The sequence below is a fragment of the Oncorhynchus mykiss genome, chromosome 7, assembly GCF_057628025.1.
Source record: "Oncorhynchus mykiss isolate SJ-2025 chromosome 7, ASM5762802v1, whole genome shotgun sequence".
In the NCBI taxonomy this organism is placed as follows: domain Eukaryota; kingdom Metazoa; phylum Chordata; class Actinopteri; order Salmoniformes; family Salmonidae; genus Oncorhynchus; species Oncorhynchus mykiss.
The window spans coordinates 52,404,425-52,424,000 of record NC_143028.1 but is presented as its reverse complement, the minus strand read 5'-3'; the positions used below and the strand labels follow the sequence as shown (position 1 = coordinate 52,424,000).

The 19,576-nt window shown below is 42.2% G+C and overlaps 1 protein-coding gene across 4 annotated transcripts in view; it reads right to left on the bottom strand.

The window, feature by feature from the left end:
- The window catches only part of LOC110528055 (ephrin type-A receptor 8), a 124,092-nt gene that overhangs the window by 63,899 nt on the left and 40,617 nt on the right, over positions 1-19,576 (bottom strand). For all 4 annotated transcript variants that reach the window (XR_005052617.2, XR_016497535.1, XM_021609840.3 and 1 more), the window contains exon 2: positions 14,514-14,578. Coding sequence is in view for 2 of the 4 variants with exons in the window: in XM_021609840.3 (XP_021465515.3) it covers positions 14,514-14,578 (65 nt within the window). In the remaining 2 variants the exon portion in view is untranslated. The remainder of the gene's footprint in view (positions 1-14,513; positions 14,579-19,576) is intronic.

The following is a 19,576-nucleotide window of genomic DNA, read 5'->3' as shown; positions in this document are numbered from 1 at the left end:
CTTTATTTAACTAGGCGAGACAGTTAAGAACAAATTCTTATTAAAAATTATGGCCTAGCAGGGAACAGTGGGTTAACTGCCTTGTTCAGGGGCAGAACGGCAGATTTTACCTAGTCAGCTCAGGGATTCAATCCAGCAATTTATCGGTTACTGGCCCAACACTCTAACCACGAGGCTACCTGATGACCACAGGATGGACCCAGGATGACTTGTGGTGCCCCCCGATAAGCAATAGGAGGGGTTGAATCAACCATGACTATGGTTGATTCACTATGCATTTTAGTGTCAGCTATATAAGATCTCTGCATTGTCTGTAAAGGTTAAGCTCTCGGCAACACACAAGAGTGTGGGGTCAACAGCTTCATTATTGCAATAATTAATCAACATTGAATAAAGATGATTGTTTAAAGAAATGACAATCTCTCTCACTTGATTAGAATATTCCACGACACCTTCAATGCTGCAGACATTTTTTGGTACTCTTCCCCAGATCTGTGCCTCGACACAATCCTATCTTTGAGCTCTACGGACAATTCCTTCAATCTCATGGCTAGGTTTTTGCTATGACATGCCCTGTCAACTAGTCCAATAAATTGAATTTACCACATGTGGACTCCAATCAAGTTGTAGAAACATCTCAGGATGCACCTGAGCTATATTTTGAGTCTCATAGCAAAGGGTCTGAAGACTTATGTAAATGTGATGTTTCAGTTTCTTCTAATTTATACATTTGCAAAAATTCATAAAAACCTGTTTTTGCTTTGTAATTATGGGGTATTGTGTATCGATTGTTGAGGAAAACAAACAATTTAATCCGTTTAGAATGAGACTGTAAAGTAACAAAATGTGTAAAAGTCAAGGGGTCTGAATACTTTCCGAGTGCACTGTATATTTACGAAACAATTAATGGGGGATTGGACAATCTGCAATATTAAAGTTGATCTACCCCCCCAAAAAATAAATAATAATAATGGTGGAAATATCACCCATTACCCAGTCACTCTCTACCACACAATCAGGATATGAATCCAGCAACTCTTAATAATCTGGATGCCCAACAGTGTGTCTGCGTTTGTGTGTCTATGTGGGTGAGTGTGGTGACAGCGATAACCTTTCAGGAATATGAGTGCTAATTGCACAGGTCTGGTATCAATGGGTTATAAGGTGTAATTGGTGTCTATTCTGAGATCCAATTTCAACTGTGTGTGTGTGCGCGTGCGTGCATGCGCATTCTATAGATATGGATCAACTAATCTATGCCTTGGTGCTCTCATGATCCAACCCTGTATCTTGCTCTATGGAGTCTATATGGTTTATAAAACAGACATGATGATTGAATGAAAACACTGTTTAAGTTAGTACACAGGTATTCACCATATTCAGGAAGCTATATAAAAGTTACAATCTTTTCTCACATGTCTTCCCTTCATTTGTTCATGTCCTTTCTCTCTCAGGTCTCTATCCCTCTCACTCCACCTTTATCTCTCTCTGAAATCTAGTCCGTGCTGCGACTGTGTCAGAGCTGTTTTTCCGACAGGATCCATCTGTACTGTCCTATCAATCACACAACGTTATGGGTGACAACTGCACCTGCTTAAGACCCTTGGGGGGTTATGTGTGCGCATGCGTGCGTGTTCGTGTATGTGTGTCTGACAGCGTGTATGATGACAGGGGGTGCGGGTGGGTTTTTGACACTTGGTTTCATCATTATCTCATCCAAATCATGGTTTCTACTGTCTGCGTTTATCACCCACCCTTCACACACAAAAACAAACACACAAACACACACATACACGCACACACACGGTCCTGTCAGTGGTATCGATCGCATCTCGGGGCTACTGGTGGATGAACCTGTCATGGCCAACAAGAGGCGGACGGCAGGATAATGAAGTCTTTCTACTCTGTCTGATGGCTCCTGACATCTCTCTCTCTGTGTGTGTGTGTGTGTGTGTGTGTGTGTGTGTGTGTGTGTGTGTGTGTGTGTGTGTGTGTGTGTGTGTGTGTGTGTGTGTGTGTGTGTGTGTGTGAGTGAGAGTTTTGCAGCTCTATGGGGTTCCAAGAGCTGCCCACGGGCATCCTCAGTGCTGCCTGACTAAATTGGAAGGAAGGAGGCCCCCTGATGGGGAGACGTGATCCGTCATGTCATATAAACGAGCCGCAGACAGTGGGGAGAGCTAGGGGTGCTAATAAAGGCCTCTTAATCTGTTATATACACACACACACACCGCACACAGGGCTAATTAGCAGTCTATTTCATATGTCTCATCGGTCAATCCAGATAAAATCTATTTCAACACCTCTCTCTTGTCAATAGATGTTATGCCCAGTCTGCAAATTACTTGATATCTCCATTCTGAGAATATCTATGGCTATCCTCTTTCCACAGGTACATGTATGTAGCCTATACTGAACATCAACCATTCCCTTCCTCTCTCTGCAGAAGTGTAAGACAGTGTTCACACTTTGCCTGTTCTATACATATTCTATGCTATATTTCCTAGACACAGTCAGCCATAAGCTTTGGAACATTCACAAGAAACCTAAACGTCTTCTCCATCCCCTCTCCATGCTCCCCCTTTTCTTCCCTTCATCTCAAGCTGATGCTCACACACACACATCGGTATGATTTCTCTCTCACTAGGCCTGTCCAGGATTTCACACTTGATGAGCAGCAGGAATAAATTAACAAATGAAATGTGTTCTAGGAAGGTTCTTGTAACATCAGAGGGTTTCTGTCACGATCGTCGGAAAGGAACACGAGTTGGGTTCCACATATTTATTTGCAGTGAAACTTCAAAAAACAATAAACATACAACGAACGTGAAGTAACGTAGTGCACAAAACACTAACACAAAACAATATCCCACAATGCAGGTGGGAACAGGGACACCTTAAGTATGATCCCTAATTAGAGACAACGATAATCAGCTGCCCTCTACTTGGGAACCACACTGAAACACCCACATAGAAATAAAACGACTAGAGTCACGCCCTGACCTAAAACACCATCGAGAACCCCGAGGGCTCTCTATGGTCAGGGCGTGACAGTTTCTGAAGCAAAGAAAATACATTATAGAAAACTGGTGTTGCTGGGGTGGCACATTTCATACACTGCAAACTGTCAGAGTGGCAAAATGACCATAGTGTTGTCTGTATGTGAGCCTGTGTGTGTGTGTGTGTGTGTGTGTGTGTGTGTGTGTGTGTGTGTGTGTGTGTGTGTGTGTAGGGGCCTATCAGTCTGCTTCTCGTGACAGAAACTGTCATGACACCCGTTTATCACAGACCCCATAGGGGAGCGCCTTTCCTCCACAAGGGCACTGCTACCAGAGCTCAGCTACTCACCGCAACAAGATCTCACGCTTTCACCAATTTGAGTTTAGATTATGACTTTTGTCCATGTTTCACATTTCTAGGTGTTTTGGACACTCTGGTTGCTCTGCTGCTGTTGCCGGCACCTTGTGGCTGGTTAAACTTAGGCATTAATTAGTTAACTGAAGGTTTGGGATAGGGTTAAAAAAATAACCCCACAGTGACATTTAGGCATTAATTCAGAATGGTTAAGTGTTAAGGTTTGGGATAGGGTAAAAAATTAAAGACTGGGATTGAGCACTTGACCCTCGGAGCAGGCCCTTGCGGCTTACGCCCATCCACCGTCCTCGTCCAGATGCCCTAGCAAAACCCCAGCCTACTTGATGGTAGTAGCACTGTTGCCGCTAGTGGCTGGTTTTCAAGGCATCTCCCGACGTCCTGTGTACCTGGACAGATGCAGGATTTTGAAGTGGATCTAGACTGACCAGGCTGCTTTCCACTACTGCCAACACACACCACGTGCGCACACACACACATTCCCATACTATACATTTTCTGCCCAGTCTTCTCTTTCTGTCCCTCCATCCCGGCAGTCTGCCTCTAATATTTATATGACTCTTCTCCACACACACTGTGAGAGGCCTCACAATAAAATGTGTCACTACAGGGATGTGCACACAGTCACACATACACAGAAAATTCAAGGGATACCAACATAAATCCTCACATCAGTCAAATTTATCACTGCAAATGATCCAGTACATTTTGATTATACCTCCAATTTTTGTATTACCCAGACCTTTTCTAAAGTCTTGAGTGCAGATAAGTGTGGTAGAGAGGCCTCTGCTAACCATTGCTATGGTCCTGTCTGAGAGCCTTCTAAAAGTGAATAGCTTTAAAGGGCAAAATAGTCTAAGTAACATCATTTAAAAGTCCCCATCAAAATCCCCCAGTTTAAGATAGAGATATGTTTTTGCATGGGCTGCGACTGAATCCACCACATCTGCCTGCCTATGTCAGCCTTTCTCATCTGCGGTGGAAGGTGGCCGAGCTACAGCGATGTTTGTCAGACCATGAGACATCCTGAAAGTCTGTCTTTTCACAAAATTGTCTGTAACGTCAGAACGGTTTGGCTAATATGACCACACTACGGCAATATGAATCTCTCACGGACATGATGGTGTTCTTTCATTTTGATGTAGGAGCCCTGTCTGAAGGTGACCCAATACGAGTTTAAACTAATGAATGGAAGAATGGAGGAATTGATCAAAACAAACAAACTGAAATATCACATTTACATACAGTGGCAAAAAAAAGCATGTGAACCCTTTGGAAATACCTGGAGTTCTGCATAAATTGGTTATAAAATTTGATCTGATCTTCATCTAGGTCACAACAGACAAACACAGTCTGCTTAAACTAATAACACACAAAAAATGATATGTTTTCATGTCTTTATTGAACACACCGTGTAAACATACACAGTGCATTGTGGATAAAGTATGTGAACCCTTGGATTTAATAACTGGTTGACCCTCTTTTGGCAGCAATAACCTCAACCAAACTTTTTCTGTAGTTGCGAATCAGACCTGCATAACAGTCAGGGGGAATTTTGGACCATTCCTCTTTACAAAACTATTTCAGTTTAGCAATATTCTTGGGATGTCTGGTGTGAACTGCTTGCTTGAGGTCATGCCACAGCAGCTCAATCAGGTTGAGGTCAGGACTCTGACTGGGCCACACCAGAAGGTGTTTTTTCTTCTGTTGAAGCCATTATGTTGTTGATTTACTTCTGTGTTATGGGTCGTTGTCCTTTTGCATCACCCAACTTCTGTTGAGCTTCAATTGGTGGACAGATAGCCAAACATTCTCCTGCAAAATGTCTTGATAAATTGGAAATGTATTTTTGCATCAATGATAGGGACTCAATATCCAGGCCCAGAGGCAGCAAAGCAGCCCCAAACCATAATGCTCCCTCCACCATACTTTACAGCTGGGATAAGGTTTTGATGTTGGTGTGCTGGGCCTTTTTTCAAATCAAATCAAATCAAATCAAATCAAATTTTATTTGTCACATACACATGGTTAGCAGATGTTAATGCGAGTGTAGCGAAATGCTTGTGCTTCTAGTTCCGACAATGCAGTAATAACCAACAAGTAATCTAACTAACAATTCCAAAACTACTGTCTTGTACACAGTGTGAGGGGATGAAGAATATGTACATAAGGATATATGAATGAGTGATGGTACAGAGCAGCATAGGCAGATACAGTAGATGGTATCGAGTACAGTATATACATATGAGATGAGTATGTAAACAAAGTGGCATAGTTAAAGTGGCTAGTGATACATGTATTACATAAGGATACAGTCAATGATATAGAGTACAGTATATACGTATGCATATGAGATGAATAATGTAGGGTAAGTAACATTATATAAGGTAGCATTGTTTAAAGTGGCTAGTGATATATTTACATCATTTCCCATCAATTCCCATTATTAAAGTGGCTGGAGTTGAGTCAGTGTCAGTGTGTTGGCAGCAGCCACTCAATGTTAGTGGTGGCTGTTTAACAGTCTGATGGCCTTGAGATGGAAGCTGTTTTTCAGTCTCTCAGTCCCAGCTTTGATGCACCTGTACTGACCTCGCCTTCTGGATGATAGTGGGGTGAACAGGCAGTGGCTCGGGTGGTTGATGTCCTTGATGATCTTTATGGCCTTCCTGTGACATCGGGTGGTGTAGGTGTCCTGGAGGGCAGGTAGTTTGCCCCCGGTGATGCGTTGTGCAGACCTCACTACCCTCTGGAGAGCCTTACGGTTGAGGGCGGAGCAGTTGCCGTACCAGGCGGTGATACAGCCCGCCAGGATGCTCTCGATTGTGCATCTGTAGAAGTTTGTGAGTGTTTTTGGTGACAAGCCAAATTTCTTCAGCCTCCTGAGGTTGAAGAGGCGCTGCTGCGCCTTCTTCACAATGCTGTCTGTGTGAGTGGACCAATTCAGTTTGTCTGTGATGTGTATGCCGAGGAACTTAAAACTTGCTACCCTCTCCACTACTGTTCCATCGATGTGGATAGGGGGGTGTTCCCTCTGCTGTTTCCTGAAGTCCACAATCATCTCCTTAGTTTTGTTGACGTTGAGTGTGAGGTTATTTTCCTGACACCACACTCCGAGGGCCCTCACCTCCTCCCTGTAGGCCGTCTCGTCGTTGTTGGTAATCAAGCCTACCACTGTTGTGTCGTCCGCAAACTTGATGATTGAGTTGGAGGCGTGCGTGGCCACGCAGTCGTGGGTGAACAGGGAGTACAGGAGAGGGCTCAGAACGCACCCTTGTGGGGCCCCAGTGTTGAGGATCAGTGGGGAGGAGATGTTGTTGCCTACCCTCACCACCTGGGGGCGGCCCGTCAGGAAGTCCAGTACCCAGTTGCACAGGGCGGGGTCGAGACCCAGGGTCTCGAGCTTGATGACGAGCTTGGAGGGTACTATGGTGTTGAATGCCGAGCTGTAGTCAATGAACAGCATTCTCACATAGGTATTCCTCTTGTCCAGATGGGTTAGGGCAGTGTGCAGTGTGGTTGAGATTGCATCGTCTGTGGACCTATTTGGGCGGTAAGCAAATTGGAGTGGGTCTAGGGTGTCAGGTAGGGTGGAGGTGATATGGTCCTTGACTAGTCTCTCAAAGCACTTCATGATGACGGAAGTGAGTGCTACGGGGCGGTAGTCGTTTAGCTCAGTTATCTTAGCTTTCTTGGGAACAGGAACAATGGTGGCCCTCTTGAAGCATGTGGGAACAGCAGACTGGTATAGGGACTGATTGAATATGTCCGTAAACACACCGGCCAGCTGGTCTGCGCATGCTCTGAGGGCGCGGCTGGGGATGCCGTCTGGGCCTGCAGCCTTGCGAGGGTTAACACGTTTAAATGTCTTACTCACCTCGGCTGCAGTGAAGGAGAGACCGCAAGTTTTCGTTGCAGGCCGTGTCAGTGGCACTGTATTGTCCTCAAAGCGGGCAAAAAACTTATTTAGTCTGCCTGGGAGTAAGACATCCTGGTCCGTGACTGGGCTGGATTTCTTCCTGTAGTCCGTGATTGACTGCAGACCCTGCCACATGCCTCTTGTGTCTGAGCCGTTGAATTGAGATTCTACTTTGTCTCTGTACTGACGCTTAGCTTGTTTGATAGCCTTGCGGAGGGAATAGCTGCACTGTTTGTATTCGGTCATGTTACCAGACACCTTGCCCTGATTAAAAGCAGTGGTTCGCGCTTTCAGTTTCACGCGAATGCTGCCATCAATCCACGGTTTCTGGTTAGGGAATGTTTTAATCGTTGCTATGGGAACGACATCTTCAACGCACGTTCTAATGAACTCGCACACCGAATCAGCGTATTCGTCAATGTTGTTGTCTGACGCAATACGAAACATGTCCCAGTCCACGTGATGGAAGCAGTCTTGGAGTGTGTAGTCAGCTTGGTCGGACCAGCGTTGGACAGACCTCAGCGTGGGAGCCTCTTGTTTTAGTTTCTGTCTGTAGGCAGGGATCAACAAAATGGAGTCGTGGTCAGCTTTTCCGAAAGGGGGGTGGGGCAGGGCCTTATATGCGTCGCGGAAGTTAGAGTAACAATGATCCAAGGTCTTTCCACCCCTGGTTGCGCAATCGATATGCTGATAAAATTTGGGGAGTCTTGTTTTCAGATTAGCCTTGTTAAAATCCCCAGCTACAATGAATGCAGCCTCCGGATAAATGGTTTCCAGTTTGCAAAGAGTCAAATAAAGTTCATTCAGAGCCAACGATGTGTCTGCTTGGGGGGGGATATATACGGCTGTGATTATAATCGAAGAGAATTCTCTTGGTAGATAATGCGGTCTACATTTGATTGTGAGGAATTCTAAATCAGGTGAACAGAAGGATTTGAGTGCTGTGCCTTTTTTTCTCCACACATAGTGTTGAGTGTTCCTTCCAAACAACCCAACTGTAGTTTCATCTGTCCACAGAATATTTTGCCAGTAGCGCTGTGGAACATCCAGGTGCACTTTTGCAAACTTTTTTTTTGGACAGCAGTGGCTTCTTCCATGGTTTCCTCCCATGAACACCATTCTTGTTTAGTGTTTAACGTATCGTAGACTCGTCAACAGAGATGTTAGCATGTTCCAGAGATTTCTGCAAGTCTTTAGCTGACACTCTAGGATTCCTTTTAACCTCATTGAGCATTCTGTGCTGTGCTCTTGCAGTCATAATTTTAAAAATATATTATAAAAAATGTAACCACTCTTCGGAGGACAAATATCTTAGTTTTTCACAGATTTGTTGCTACATAGACCTACATTTGACATATACATGGTACTTTTAAATATAACAACAATACATAACCAAACAAACTCTTCAATCCCGCCCCTCAGCCACTCTCAGCCCCTCCCACCTATCACCATAGACTGCCCTTGTTTGGTTTCCATGTGCCATATATTTTTCAATTGTGCTATGATGTTTTACAAAGTTTTTAATCTTTCTAATCGTATAGTATCCAAAGATTATGAGCTAAAAATAAAAACCTTTCCTACGAGTATTATTTTATTATTTATTGATGGCCATGGCTTTCCAAGTCGCCCAACACTGCTATTTGTAAGGTTAATTTTAAGTGCATGTTGTGATTTTTAACCATTCCTGAACCTGTGACCAGAAACAAGCTACATAGGAGCAATACCAGAATAAATGATTTATTGATTCTGTCTCTTCGCAAAAAAATCCACAGAGCTGAGATTGTTGTATGCCCCATAAACAGTTGAAGTCGGAAGTTTACATACACTTAGGTTGGAGTCATTATATTAAACTCATTTTTCAACCACTCCACAAATTTCTTGTTAATAAACTATAGTTTTGGCAAGTCAGTTAGGACATCTACTTTGTGCATGACACAAGTAATATTTCAACAATTGTTTAAAGACAGATTATTTCACTGTATCACAATTCCAGTGGGTCAGAAGTTTACATACACTAAGTTGACTTCAACCTTAATATATAATGAACATCCTCAACAGGGGGAACATATTAGGTATGCTAATAAGCTGTAAAAATAATTGTAACATTTATAAGACTTGTTCATAAAGGAAAATGTGTTCATAAGAAGGGCTTGAGATCAAAGTCAATATTCAGACCACTAGGGGTCAATGTCTTTAGATAGGATATCCAGTAAGCCTCTCTTTGTAGTAGTAGGATCTCAATGTTACCTCCTCTCCTTGGTAGAACAACATGCTCAATGATAACTGCATATATGACATAGCTCCTCCACTTCTATTCAAAATATCAATCATAAACATAAAAGTGTATTTTTTTTTTAATTGTGCAAAGAATGCTTTTTTATTAATCAATATATTTGAGTTTAACTATAACATTTGTTCTATATTTTCTGGAGGATAAAACTAAAATTTTAACCAACTTGTATGGCTTTTATAAGAAAGGGCAATACTTTAAACAAAATTTCATTTTTATTTAGTCAGAAATGAGAAGTTGTCATCTGTATGAAGGCAAAATAGCAATTTTTGAACAAAGGCTTTTCTTAATAATCTACTGGAGAACCATTTGGGGTTTAAGTATACCTTATGTATGAGTGAAGCTTTAAGTGAGAGGTTTAAAGATTTAATATTTAATACTTTTTGCCCCCCAAACTCATATTCATTATATAAATAGGCATGTTTAATTTTGTCTAGTTTAGCATTCCAAATAAACTGAAATATGTTTTGCTCATATGATTAAAAAATAATAATAATCTGGAGTAGGCAATGTCATTAGTAAGTAAGTAAGCTGTAATACGACCAAAGAGTTAATCAATGTAATTTTGTCCATAAATAGACAAGTATTTACCTCTCCATGGTTGCAAAATCTTATCGATTTTTGCAAACTTTCTATTGAAATTAATTGTGGTAAGTTAATTTACATTTTTTGAGATGTGAATACCAAGTATGTCTACTTCAACATCCGCCCATTTTATTTGTAAACTAGAAGGTAATGTAAACACTGTATTTTTTAATGATCCAATATGTAATATGGAACACACACTTGTCATAATTAGGTTTTAATCCAGAGAGGCTAGAAAAGTGATCAAGATCTTCAATGAGACTGTGCAGGGATCGAGATTGTGGACTTAAGAAAAAACTAGTCATCAGCATACATTGACACTTTTGTTTTTATCCCCTGGATTTCTAACCATTTGATGTTGTTGGATCTAATTTTAATAGCTAGCATTTCAATGGCCATAATAAATGGATATTGGAACAACGGACAGCCTTGTTTTACTCCTCTTAAAAGCTCAATACTTTCTGAGAAGAAACAATTGTTTACTATTTTACATCTGGGGTTGCTGTACATATAAGAGATTCACCAAAATGAAAGTATTCCAGGCATTTATATATACATTCTAATTGTACATTATCAAACGCCTTTTCAAAATCTGTCATGAAGGTTTTTTACATGGACAATATATTGGAGATAATATATGACAATTACTTGAAACAATTGAACATTATGAAACATTGAAGATACCTGGTCTGGTATCGTCAATGTTTCATAGTGTTCAATTGTCTAAATGCCTAAGAAACCTGTCTGATGAGGATGAACAATATCTGGTGTAACCTTTTATATTCTATATGCTATGCATTTTGCCAGGATTTTTGCATCACACCATTTAAGTGTTAGAGGCCTCCAGTTTTTTAAATGGACTGGATCTATATTCCTACCACCTGGGTCCTGTTTTAGTAGTAATGAAATCAGACTTTCCTGTTGGGTACCTGAAAGTCTACCATTTGTGTAAGAGTAATTAAAACATGCTAAAAATTGATCTTTGAGTACATCAAAAATGGTCTGATATACCTCTACTGGTATACCGTCAAGCCCTGGTGTTTTTCCAGACTGAAAATATGGTATTGCCTCAAAATATTCCTCTTCTGTAAGTTGGCCTTCACACCGGTCTTTCTGTAAATTTGTTAATTCTACATTATTATTTTGATTATTAGGGGGGAAAAAATCCTGAAAAGAAAACATATGCTTAAAATATTTTGCTTCCTCTTTCAAAATATAATTTTGTGAATTATGGATGACTCCATTTGTAACGATTTTCTGTAAATTATTTTTTCTGTTGAAAATTCAAGAAACATTTTGTGCATTCTTCCCCATTTTCCACCCAATTCGCTTTATTTTTGTAATACAATACACTTAATCGTTTTTGAATAAGTACCTCCACTTCATTTTGTTTTTCCTCTAACTTATTTTGTGCCTCTATAGTACAGTTTCCATTACCGTCTACCTGCACGGTTACTTCCTCTATTTCCTTTATTAGTCTAATCTCTTTTGACCTAAACTGATTTTGTTTTAATGATGAGTATTGTATTGAATGGACTCTAAAAGTACATTTGAAAGGGTCCCATACAATAAGGGGATCTGCTGTACCTATGTTGTACAAAAAAAGTCAATTATTAATTATTTTGTCTTAGTTAAGAACAAATTGTCATCTAAAAGGCTTTGATTAAATGTCTAATATCCCCGTCCACATGGAAATTCTGTAAGAGTTATATGGAGGCCAATTAGATGGTGGTCCGATTGCATTCTCTCTCCTATTAATACTTTTTAAAACTTTTGATGCCAGCAAGAATGAGACTAGGAAGTGATCAAGACGGATAGCTTGATGAAGCCTCCTCCATATATATCTCACTAGATCAGGGTTTTTCAACCTCCATATGTCCACTAGTTCTAATGTATCCATGATCTTTGTAATCTCCTTAAGTGTTTGAGGGTGATAGTTTGTAGAATGATTTCCTTTACGATCCATTGAGGTACTCAAAACTGTATAATAATCTCTCACCATAATAGATTATTTTGTTGCTTGTGAGCTCAATAGATTGTATATACACTGGGGCAAAAAAGCCACCAATTGTGCAAAAAAGTATTTAAAAAGTATTTAGTCAGCCACCAATTGTGCAAATTTTGGTGGAAAATAAGTATTTGGTCACCTACAAACAAGCAAGATTTCTGGCTCTCACAGACCTGTAACTTCTTCTTTAAGAGGCTCCTCTGTCCTCCACTCGTTACCTGTATTAATGGCACCTGTTTGAACTTGTTATCAGTATAAAAGACACCTGTCCACAACCTCAAACAGTCACACTCCAAACTCCACTATGGCCAAGACCAAAGAGCTGTCAAATCTCTGTGGGAGCAATTATTAGGAAATGTAAGACCACTGATAATCTCCCTCGATCTGGGGCTCCACGCAAGATCTCAACCCGTGGGGTCAAAATGATCACAAGAACGGTAAGCAAAAATCCCAGAACCACACGGGGGGATCTAGTGAATGACCTGCAGAGAGCTGGGACCAAAGTAACAAAGCCTACCATCAGTAACACACTACGCCGCCAGGGACTCAAATCCTGCAGTGCCAGACGTGTCCCCCTGCTTAAGCCCGTAAATGTCCAGGCCCGTCTGAAGTTTGCTAGAGAGCATTTGGATGATCCAGAAGAAGATTGGGAGAATGTCATATGGTCAGATGAAACCAAAATATAACTTTTTGGTAAAAAACTCGTTGTGTTTGGAGGACAAAGAATGCTGAGTTGCATCCAAAGAACACCATACCTACTGTGAAGCATGGGGGTGGAAACATCATGCTTTGGGGCTGTTTTTCTGCAAAGGGACCAGGACGACTGATCAGTGTAAAGGAAAGAATGAATGGGGCCATGTATTGTCATAGCCAAAAAGACTCAAGGCTGTAATCGCTGCAAAGGTGGTTCAACAAAGTTCTGAGTACTGAATGCTTATGTAAATGTCATATTTCATTTAATTTTTTTGCAGAATTTAAATTAAAAACAGTTTTTGCTTTGTCATTATGGGGTATTGTGCATAGATTGATGAGGGGGTGAATAAGGCTGTAATGTGAAAGAAGTCAAGGGGTCTGAAAACTTTCCCAATGCACTGTATACCTCCAGGGGTTCTAAAATTCCAAATCAAATAGCTAAATGATCCATGGTATGAACATCTTAAAACAATCCCATATGTTAGTTTAGTAGAACTCCCCTCCCCCCAAAGGCTTAGACTTTAGATTAAGGACATTTTTACCTACAAGAACGTATGAGAATTCTATAACCAATGTGATGCGGATTAGAACTCCAACTTTTATGCCAACTTCAAACTGACATCTCAAAGTGTTTGCCAAACTCTGCACCCGGAGGAGTCTATTCATTCATGTCTGTGTCTTAACAATCACATCACCAGACAATGAGTTGATTGGTTGATTGGGTAATTGTGTCCCAGCAGGGGAGGGAGGCATGTTGGGTAAATCACCATGATGACATCTCTGACAGGAGCATGGAAAATAAAGTGACAGTTCTAACACACATGGATGTGTGTGTGTGTGTGTGTGTGTGTGTGTGTGTGTGTGTGTGTGTGTGTGTGTGTGTGTGTGTGTGTGTGTGAGTTAGGACAGTGACAGCTCTATGCTCTGATCACTCTGAGAGTGGCTAATTCAATACCCCATGCATCATCCCCTGCTGTTACAATATGCACATTTACTGACGAGGAAACAGGGGGTAGCTCTGTCCTCCCCTGTCATCGCCTTACTCTCTTTCCTCTCCTCCATCTACCACTTCTCCTCCCTGTACTTATTGCCTCTTTTTCCTCCCTCCCTCCCTCCAGTTCTATTGGTCTCTTCTTTCCTCTCCTCCATCTACCACTTCTCCTCCCTCTACTTCTCGCCTCTTTTTCCTCCCTCCCCCAGTTCTATTGGTCTCTTCTTTCCTCTACCTCCACACCGTTCCCCCCTTGTCCTCGTCCTCGTCCTCTACCTTCCTCTCTCCTCTCTCTCTCCCCTCTGGCTCTTAACAATAACAATATAAATGCATTTCTTCCCACTTGTCACTGCGTCTCAAAACGCTTTACACTTGTCTCCCCTTCTTTCCCCTTGTTCTTGTCCTTCTCTCTCCCTCTACGTCTTCCCTCTGCTCTTTTCTAGATCAAACAACGTGTCAGACTGACATGGGATAGTGAGAAAGGAAGCTGATAGGAGAATAACGGGGCCTTAACTTTCAACAACAAGTTCTAGTTAATGCACTTTACCACTCCACTGTATCTCTGCCTCAGTCTTCAGATGGATTACACACACACAACCATAAGTCCAAACATGCACACACACGCACATGTGCACACGCACACGCACAAAATAAATCTTACCCCGTGTGATGGGTATGTTAGCCAGCCCCAGTCGCCTGATATCGAGGAGGTGTCTAGTAGATTCACTGCAAAACAGAAAGAACATCTGTGAGGATAAACGTCAATGAAATGTGTGTTGTACTCACAGTCACACACACTATAATGAACAGAGTGCATGGACAGCAGCACAATATTACCAGAACACTGGCAACAGTCTGTGTGTCTGTGCTATCATTTGTGTGGCTGCTGGGTCTGACTCTATTAGGCTTGCTAATCACCTTAGTGCTGAAGTTTCTCACTGGGTGATCAATAAAGTTGATTAGCACACAAACACTCCCATCCAAAACTCACACTTCTCTGTTCCAACCCCAACCTCAACCCTCCATCCAGCATGGAGACAACATGCGGTCCCAGACAGCCAGTCAGCCATCCCCTGGGCTCTTCCCACGTTTATTGACAGCCACATAATGCTAAGGGTTGTTAAAGCAGGCTCCAAGGTGACCCTAAGAAATGTGGTGGTGTAGGTGAGTTTGTTTGGGAAGGTTTTGTATCTCTGTGTCACACTGCTTCATGTTGCGCAGCTCAAACTGTACTGGGCTGTGACACCAAATCAAATCAAATGTTATTTGTCACATGCGTCGAACACAACAGGTGTAGAATTTACTGCGAAATGCTTACTTACGAGTCTTTCCCAATGATACAGAGTTAAAAAAATAAAATAAAATAGCAAAAAGGTCAAATGTTTATATTTGTCCTTTTCACATTTGCATTTTAGTTTTACACTTACAAAATGTGTCACCTGTGTTGTGAAATGGAAATGTAAACAAGAACCTTTCTGTAACTGTTCCAACGCTCTAATCGCTCTAACACAAGAGGAGTAAAGTACACAAAAATTAAGCTGTATACAGGGAGTACCAATACCTGTACCGTATCACTGTGCAGGGGTGCAAGGTGTTTGAGGAAGATACAGTATGTAAAGGCAGGGTAAAGTGACTAGGAATCAGGATAGATAATAATAAGAGTAAAATAGAGAAGTAGCAGTATATGATGACTGTGAAAGTGTGTGTGTGTGTGTGTGTGTGTGCCTGTGTGTGTGTGTGTGTTTGTGTGTTTGTACAGTATGTAGTGTTTGTGTTCATGTGTATGTGTGTGTGTGAGAAAGCCAGTGTAGTGTATGTGAGTGAGTGAGTGTATATATAGTCTTGTGAGTCTGCATGGAGTCAGTGCAAGATAGAGTCAATTCAGAATAGACCGGGTAACCACTTGATTAAATATTTAGTAGTCTTATGGCTTGGGGGTGGAAGCTGTCTCGGAGCCTGTTAGTCCAATTGCCAATTCTCTGGTACTGTCTACAGGACTGTCGCAATGTGTACAGTCTATGGCTAGGGTGGCTGGAGTATTTGGCAATTTTTCAGGCCTTCCTCTGACACCGTCTGATATAGAGGTCCAAGTGGCAGGGAGCTCGGGCCCCAGAAGAGGAAGAGGTGCTGTCGTGCCCTCTTCACGACTGTGCAGGTGTGTGTGGACCATGTTAAGTTCTCAGTGATGTGGACGCCAAGGAACAAAGCTCTGGACACGCTCCACTACAGCCGCGTTGATGTGGATGAAAACGTGCTCTCCCCCCTGTTTCCTGTAGTCCAAGATCAGGTCCTTGGACTTACTGACATTGAGGGAAAGGCTGTCACCATACAGAGATACACACACCTGTGTGACAGATGAGGTGGGATGCCTGAGGCCGGGGTCGTTATCACTCCCTCATACTCAGGGAGGTCTGCATAGCTACACCACTCTCTACCTCCCTCTATCACCCTCCCTTTGTCACTCTCTCTCTCTTGCTTTCTCTCCATCTCTCTCTATATATCTCTTGCTCTCTCTCTCTCTCTCTCTCTTGCTCTCTCTCTTGCTTCCTCTCCATCTCTTTCCCTCTCTCTTTCTTTCTGTGTGTGTGTGTTCGTTTGTTTACCAGCTTCCTTCACTTCTCACAAACTTATCAAGAGGAATTGATGTCTGCCCCAGGGTTCACAGTCACACCAGCTGATGTTCCACACATTAAAATGAGCTTTTCAGGACTGTTCACACCCTTCTCTCTCTCTCTCTCTCTCTCTCTCTCTCTCTCTCTCTCATTTTCTCCTGCTCTCTCTCGTATTGTAAATAGCTGGCATGGTGGAGGTCCTAATTTGGGTGTGCTAGTGCTGAGGAGGGCAGTGGGTCAGAACACTGAAACAGATGGCACTGCCACCCATCCCCCATCTCCCTCTGTCATCTTTCTCCCCCTCTCCCTCCCCCAAGGTGCCTCTCTCCCACCATTTTGCGCTGATGATGCATTCAGCCCCTCTCTCAATCCAACGTCACAAATTGATGTCACTATTACGCGCCTTTAAGTGTTAGCTCAAGTGACATAATGAAAATATCAGCTCAATGTGACTGGATTTAGTCATTCTGCCAGGCACTGGGGGAATACCGCTATGCCGCTGTGAATACAGGACAAAAAAACTGTTTCTCTGGCAGACTTTGATACATCATATCACGCCAAAGCGTTTGAAGACATAAGAGGTATTCATTTAATTTCCTCTCAAATAAACAATTCCCCAGTTTTTGAGGATGGTAAGTAATTTATTTGATTTGCTCTGCCTGTCTGGAATAGGACTTATACACAACCATCAGCGCAGTAGATATATCTTCATTGTGATATACTGTAGATAGTGTGGAAGAAGTGGGCAGTGAGACAGTAATTAGCATGTTGTTGTTCACGTCTGTTTCTCTGATATATGAGAGAAAGTGATGGGGGAGAGAGAACGAGAGATAGAGAGAAAGAGAGAGGTGTTCACAGAGTGATTAGATGGAGACCAGATAGTAATATGAATTAGCTAGCCCTTGACTGGTGCAGACACCCAGATATGCCCCGGAGCATAGCCTAACTCAATGCCAGGTCTGCAGACTGTTATCCTATCACTGCCATGGAGAGAGTAAATAAGAGTGGATAGGTTACTGCTTGCACTAATTGTGACAGTAGCAGTTGTGGTGCAGTTTCAATATGGTTATAGTACACGGGGCCACAGGAGCATAGTCCTCAGTCAACTATCACCCCTGTCCAACCCAGTGGCCCCAGCATCCACCTCAGTAGATCTGAGCCCAAGAATGTCGACCACTTCACATATCTGGGGAGCACCATCTCCAGAAAGCAAGCCAGTCATTGGGATGGCCTCAGCCTCAAAACAAGATACTCAACTATCACTCTTTGAAAATCTATAATCACAACCCAGCCAACTCACAGACATGACTTCCTTCTGATCTACCTGGCACTCCAAACCACTCACAGCAGTAGACAACTTTGAGGAGGACAGAAACAACTAACTACAGCCAGAGCAAAGCGTCATTCCCGCACAATCAGACCAGCAACACCAGCAGAAGCACGTGTCCTTAATTTTTCAGAGTATAAGCAAAACTCTGTCTCCTGAGCCATTCAAGAACCCACAATAAACCTAAATGATTGCACAAAGTCGTCATAGTTGAAACTGACAGACTGGCAGAGATAGATAGTAGTAGTATAACAGTGTATTATGAATTATGATATTGCTGTTTTCCAAGTACACCCACTCCAGTAGTGCCGGCAATGAGAGAGTTAAATATTTTGCTTGAGGGGCCAGAGTGCTTCTCCTAAAGGGCTCTCAGCTTGAAATGTTATTTCTTCATCTTTCACTGCTCTCTGTTCATGACAGAAACCCACAAAAATAAACCCTCATCTCTCTCTCTCTCTCTCTCTCTCTCTCTCTCTCTCTCTCGCTCTCTCTCTCTATTTACTCTCTCTCTGTAAGTATTCTACTTAAGTGCAAGTGCTTGATGAAAAAGCTGTCTGAAGCTTTTGAAGTTCTTTTGGCTTGTTAGGGACATGAAACATATTTCCCAGGGCAGTGGTCAAATTCTTTCCACCATTACTTTCCCTCACCCCAACACACAATGAGTGAGTGTGTGTGTGTGTGTGTGTGTGTGTGTGTGTGTGTGTGTGTGTGTGTGTGTGTGTGTGTGTGTGTGTGTGTGTGTGTGTGTGGTCCTCAGGCTACACACTGCAGAAAAGGAGCATGTATCAAATCAGCAGGCGAATGCCGACCGGACACTGCCTGAAACAGCCCCGGTCACAGAACCATGGCACACGTCTGTCTCTCCATTTTCTCCCTCTCCCTCTCTCTATCTCTCTCGTTCTCTCTCTCCCTCTCTAACAGCGTTGGTCACGGCAGGCTGTGCCGAGGCGTGCGTCTCAGGAAAAACAGGTGAATTATGGGCTGGGCAGAAGGAGAGGAAGTTAGGTTTAATGCCTGCAACGCAGTCTCCAGCACAACACGTTTAAAATCAAACAGGGAAAATAAACATGAAGGAAAAATAACCTGAGAGAGCAAGTGTTCAAAATCAAATTTCTCTCATAGGGTCAGGTTTCCAACAGAACATCATAGTTTTTTCGTTTGTTTTACTTTTGAAAGTCAACTTTTCCTCTCAGAAATACACAATTTCTCAATCATCACCTTATGGACTATTTTATTGTTTGTATAACCACCAATAAACAGTGTCATTTGTGAATTGTGGTGATAAATGCTTTCCCTTTACTTTGGCACCATAGTGAATGTTTAATTTAATTTGTTATTTAAAACCTTTTGTGACTACGGGGCAGTATTTTCATTTTTGAAAAAAGAACGTTCCCGTAGTAAACGGGATATTTTGTCAGGATAAGATGCTAGAATATGCATAGAATTGACAGCTTGGGATAGAAAACACTCTAACGTTTCCAAAACTGTAAAAATATTGTCTGTGAGTATAACAGAACTGATGTTGCAGGCGAAACCCTGAGAAAAATCCAATCCGGAAGTGCCTCATATTTTGAAAGCGCTGCGTTCCAATGGGTCCCTACTGAGCAGTGAATGGGCTATCAACAAGATTACTCTTTCTCCGTATTCCCGAAGGTGCCTACAGCATTGTGACTTAGTTTTACGCATTTATGTTGAATAATACCCGTAGGCGGCTACATTGCGCAAGTGGTCACCTGATGCTCCCAGAGAGATTCTCGCGTAAAATACAGAGGTAGCCATTACTCC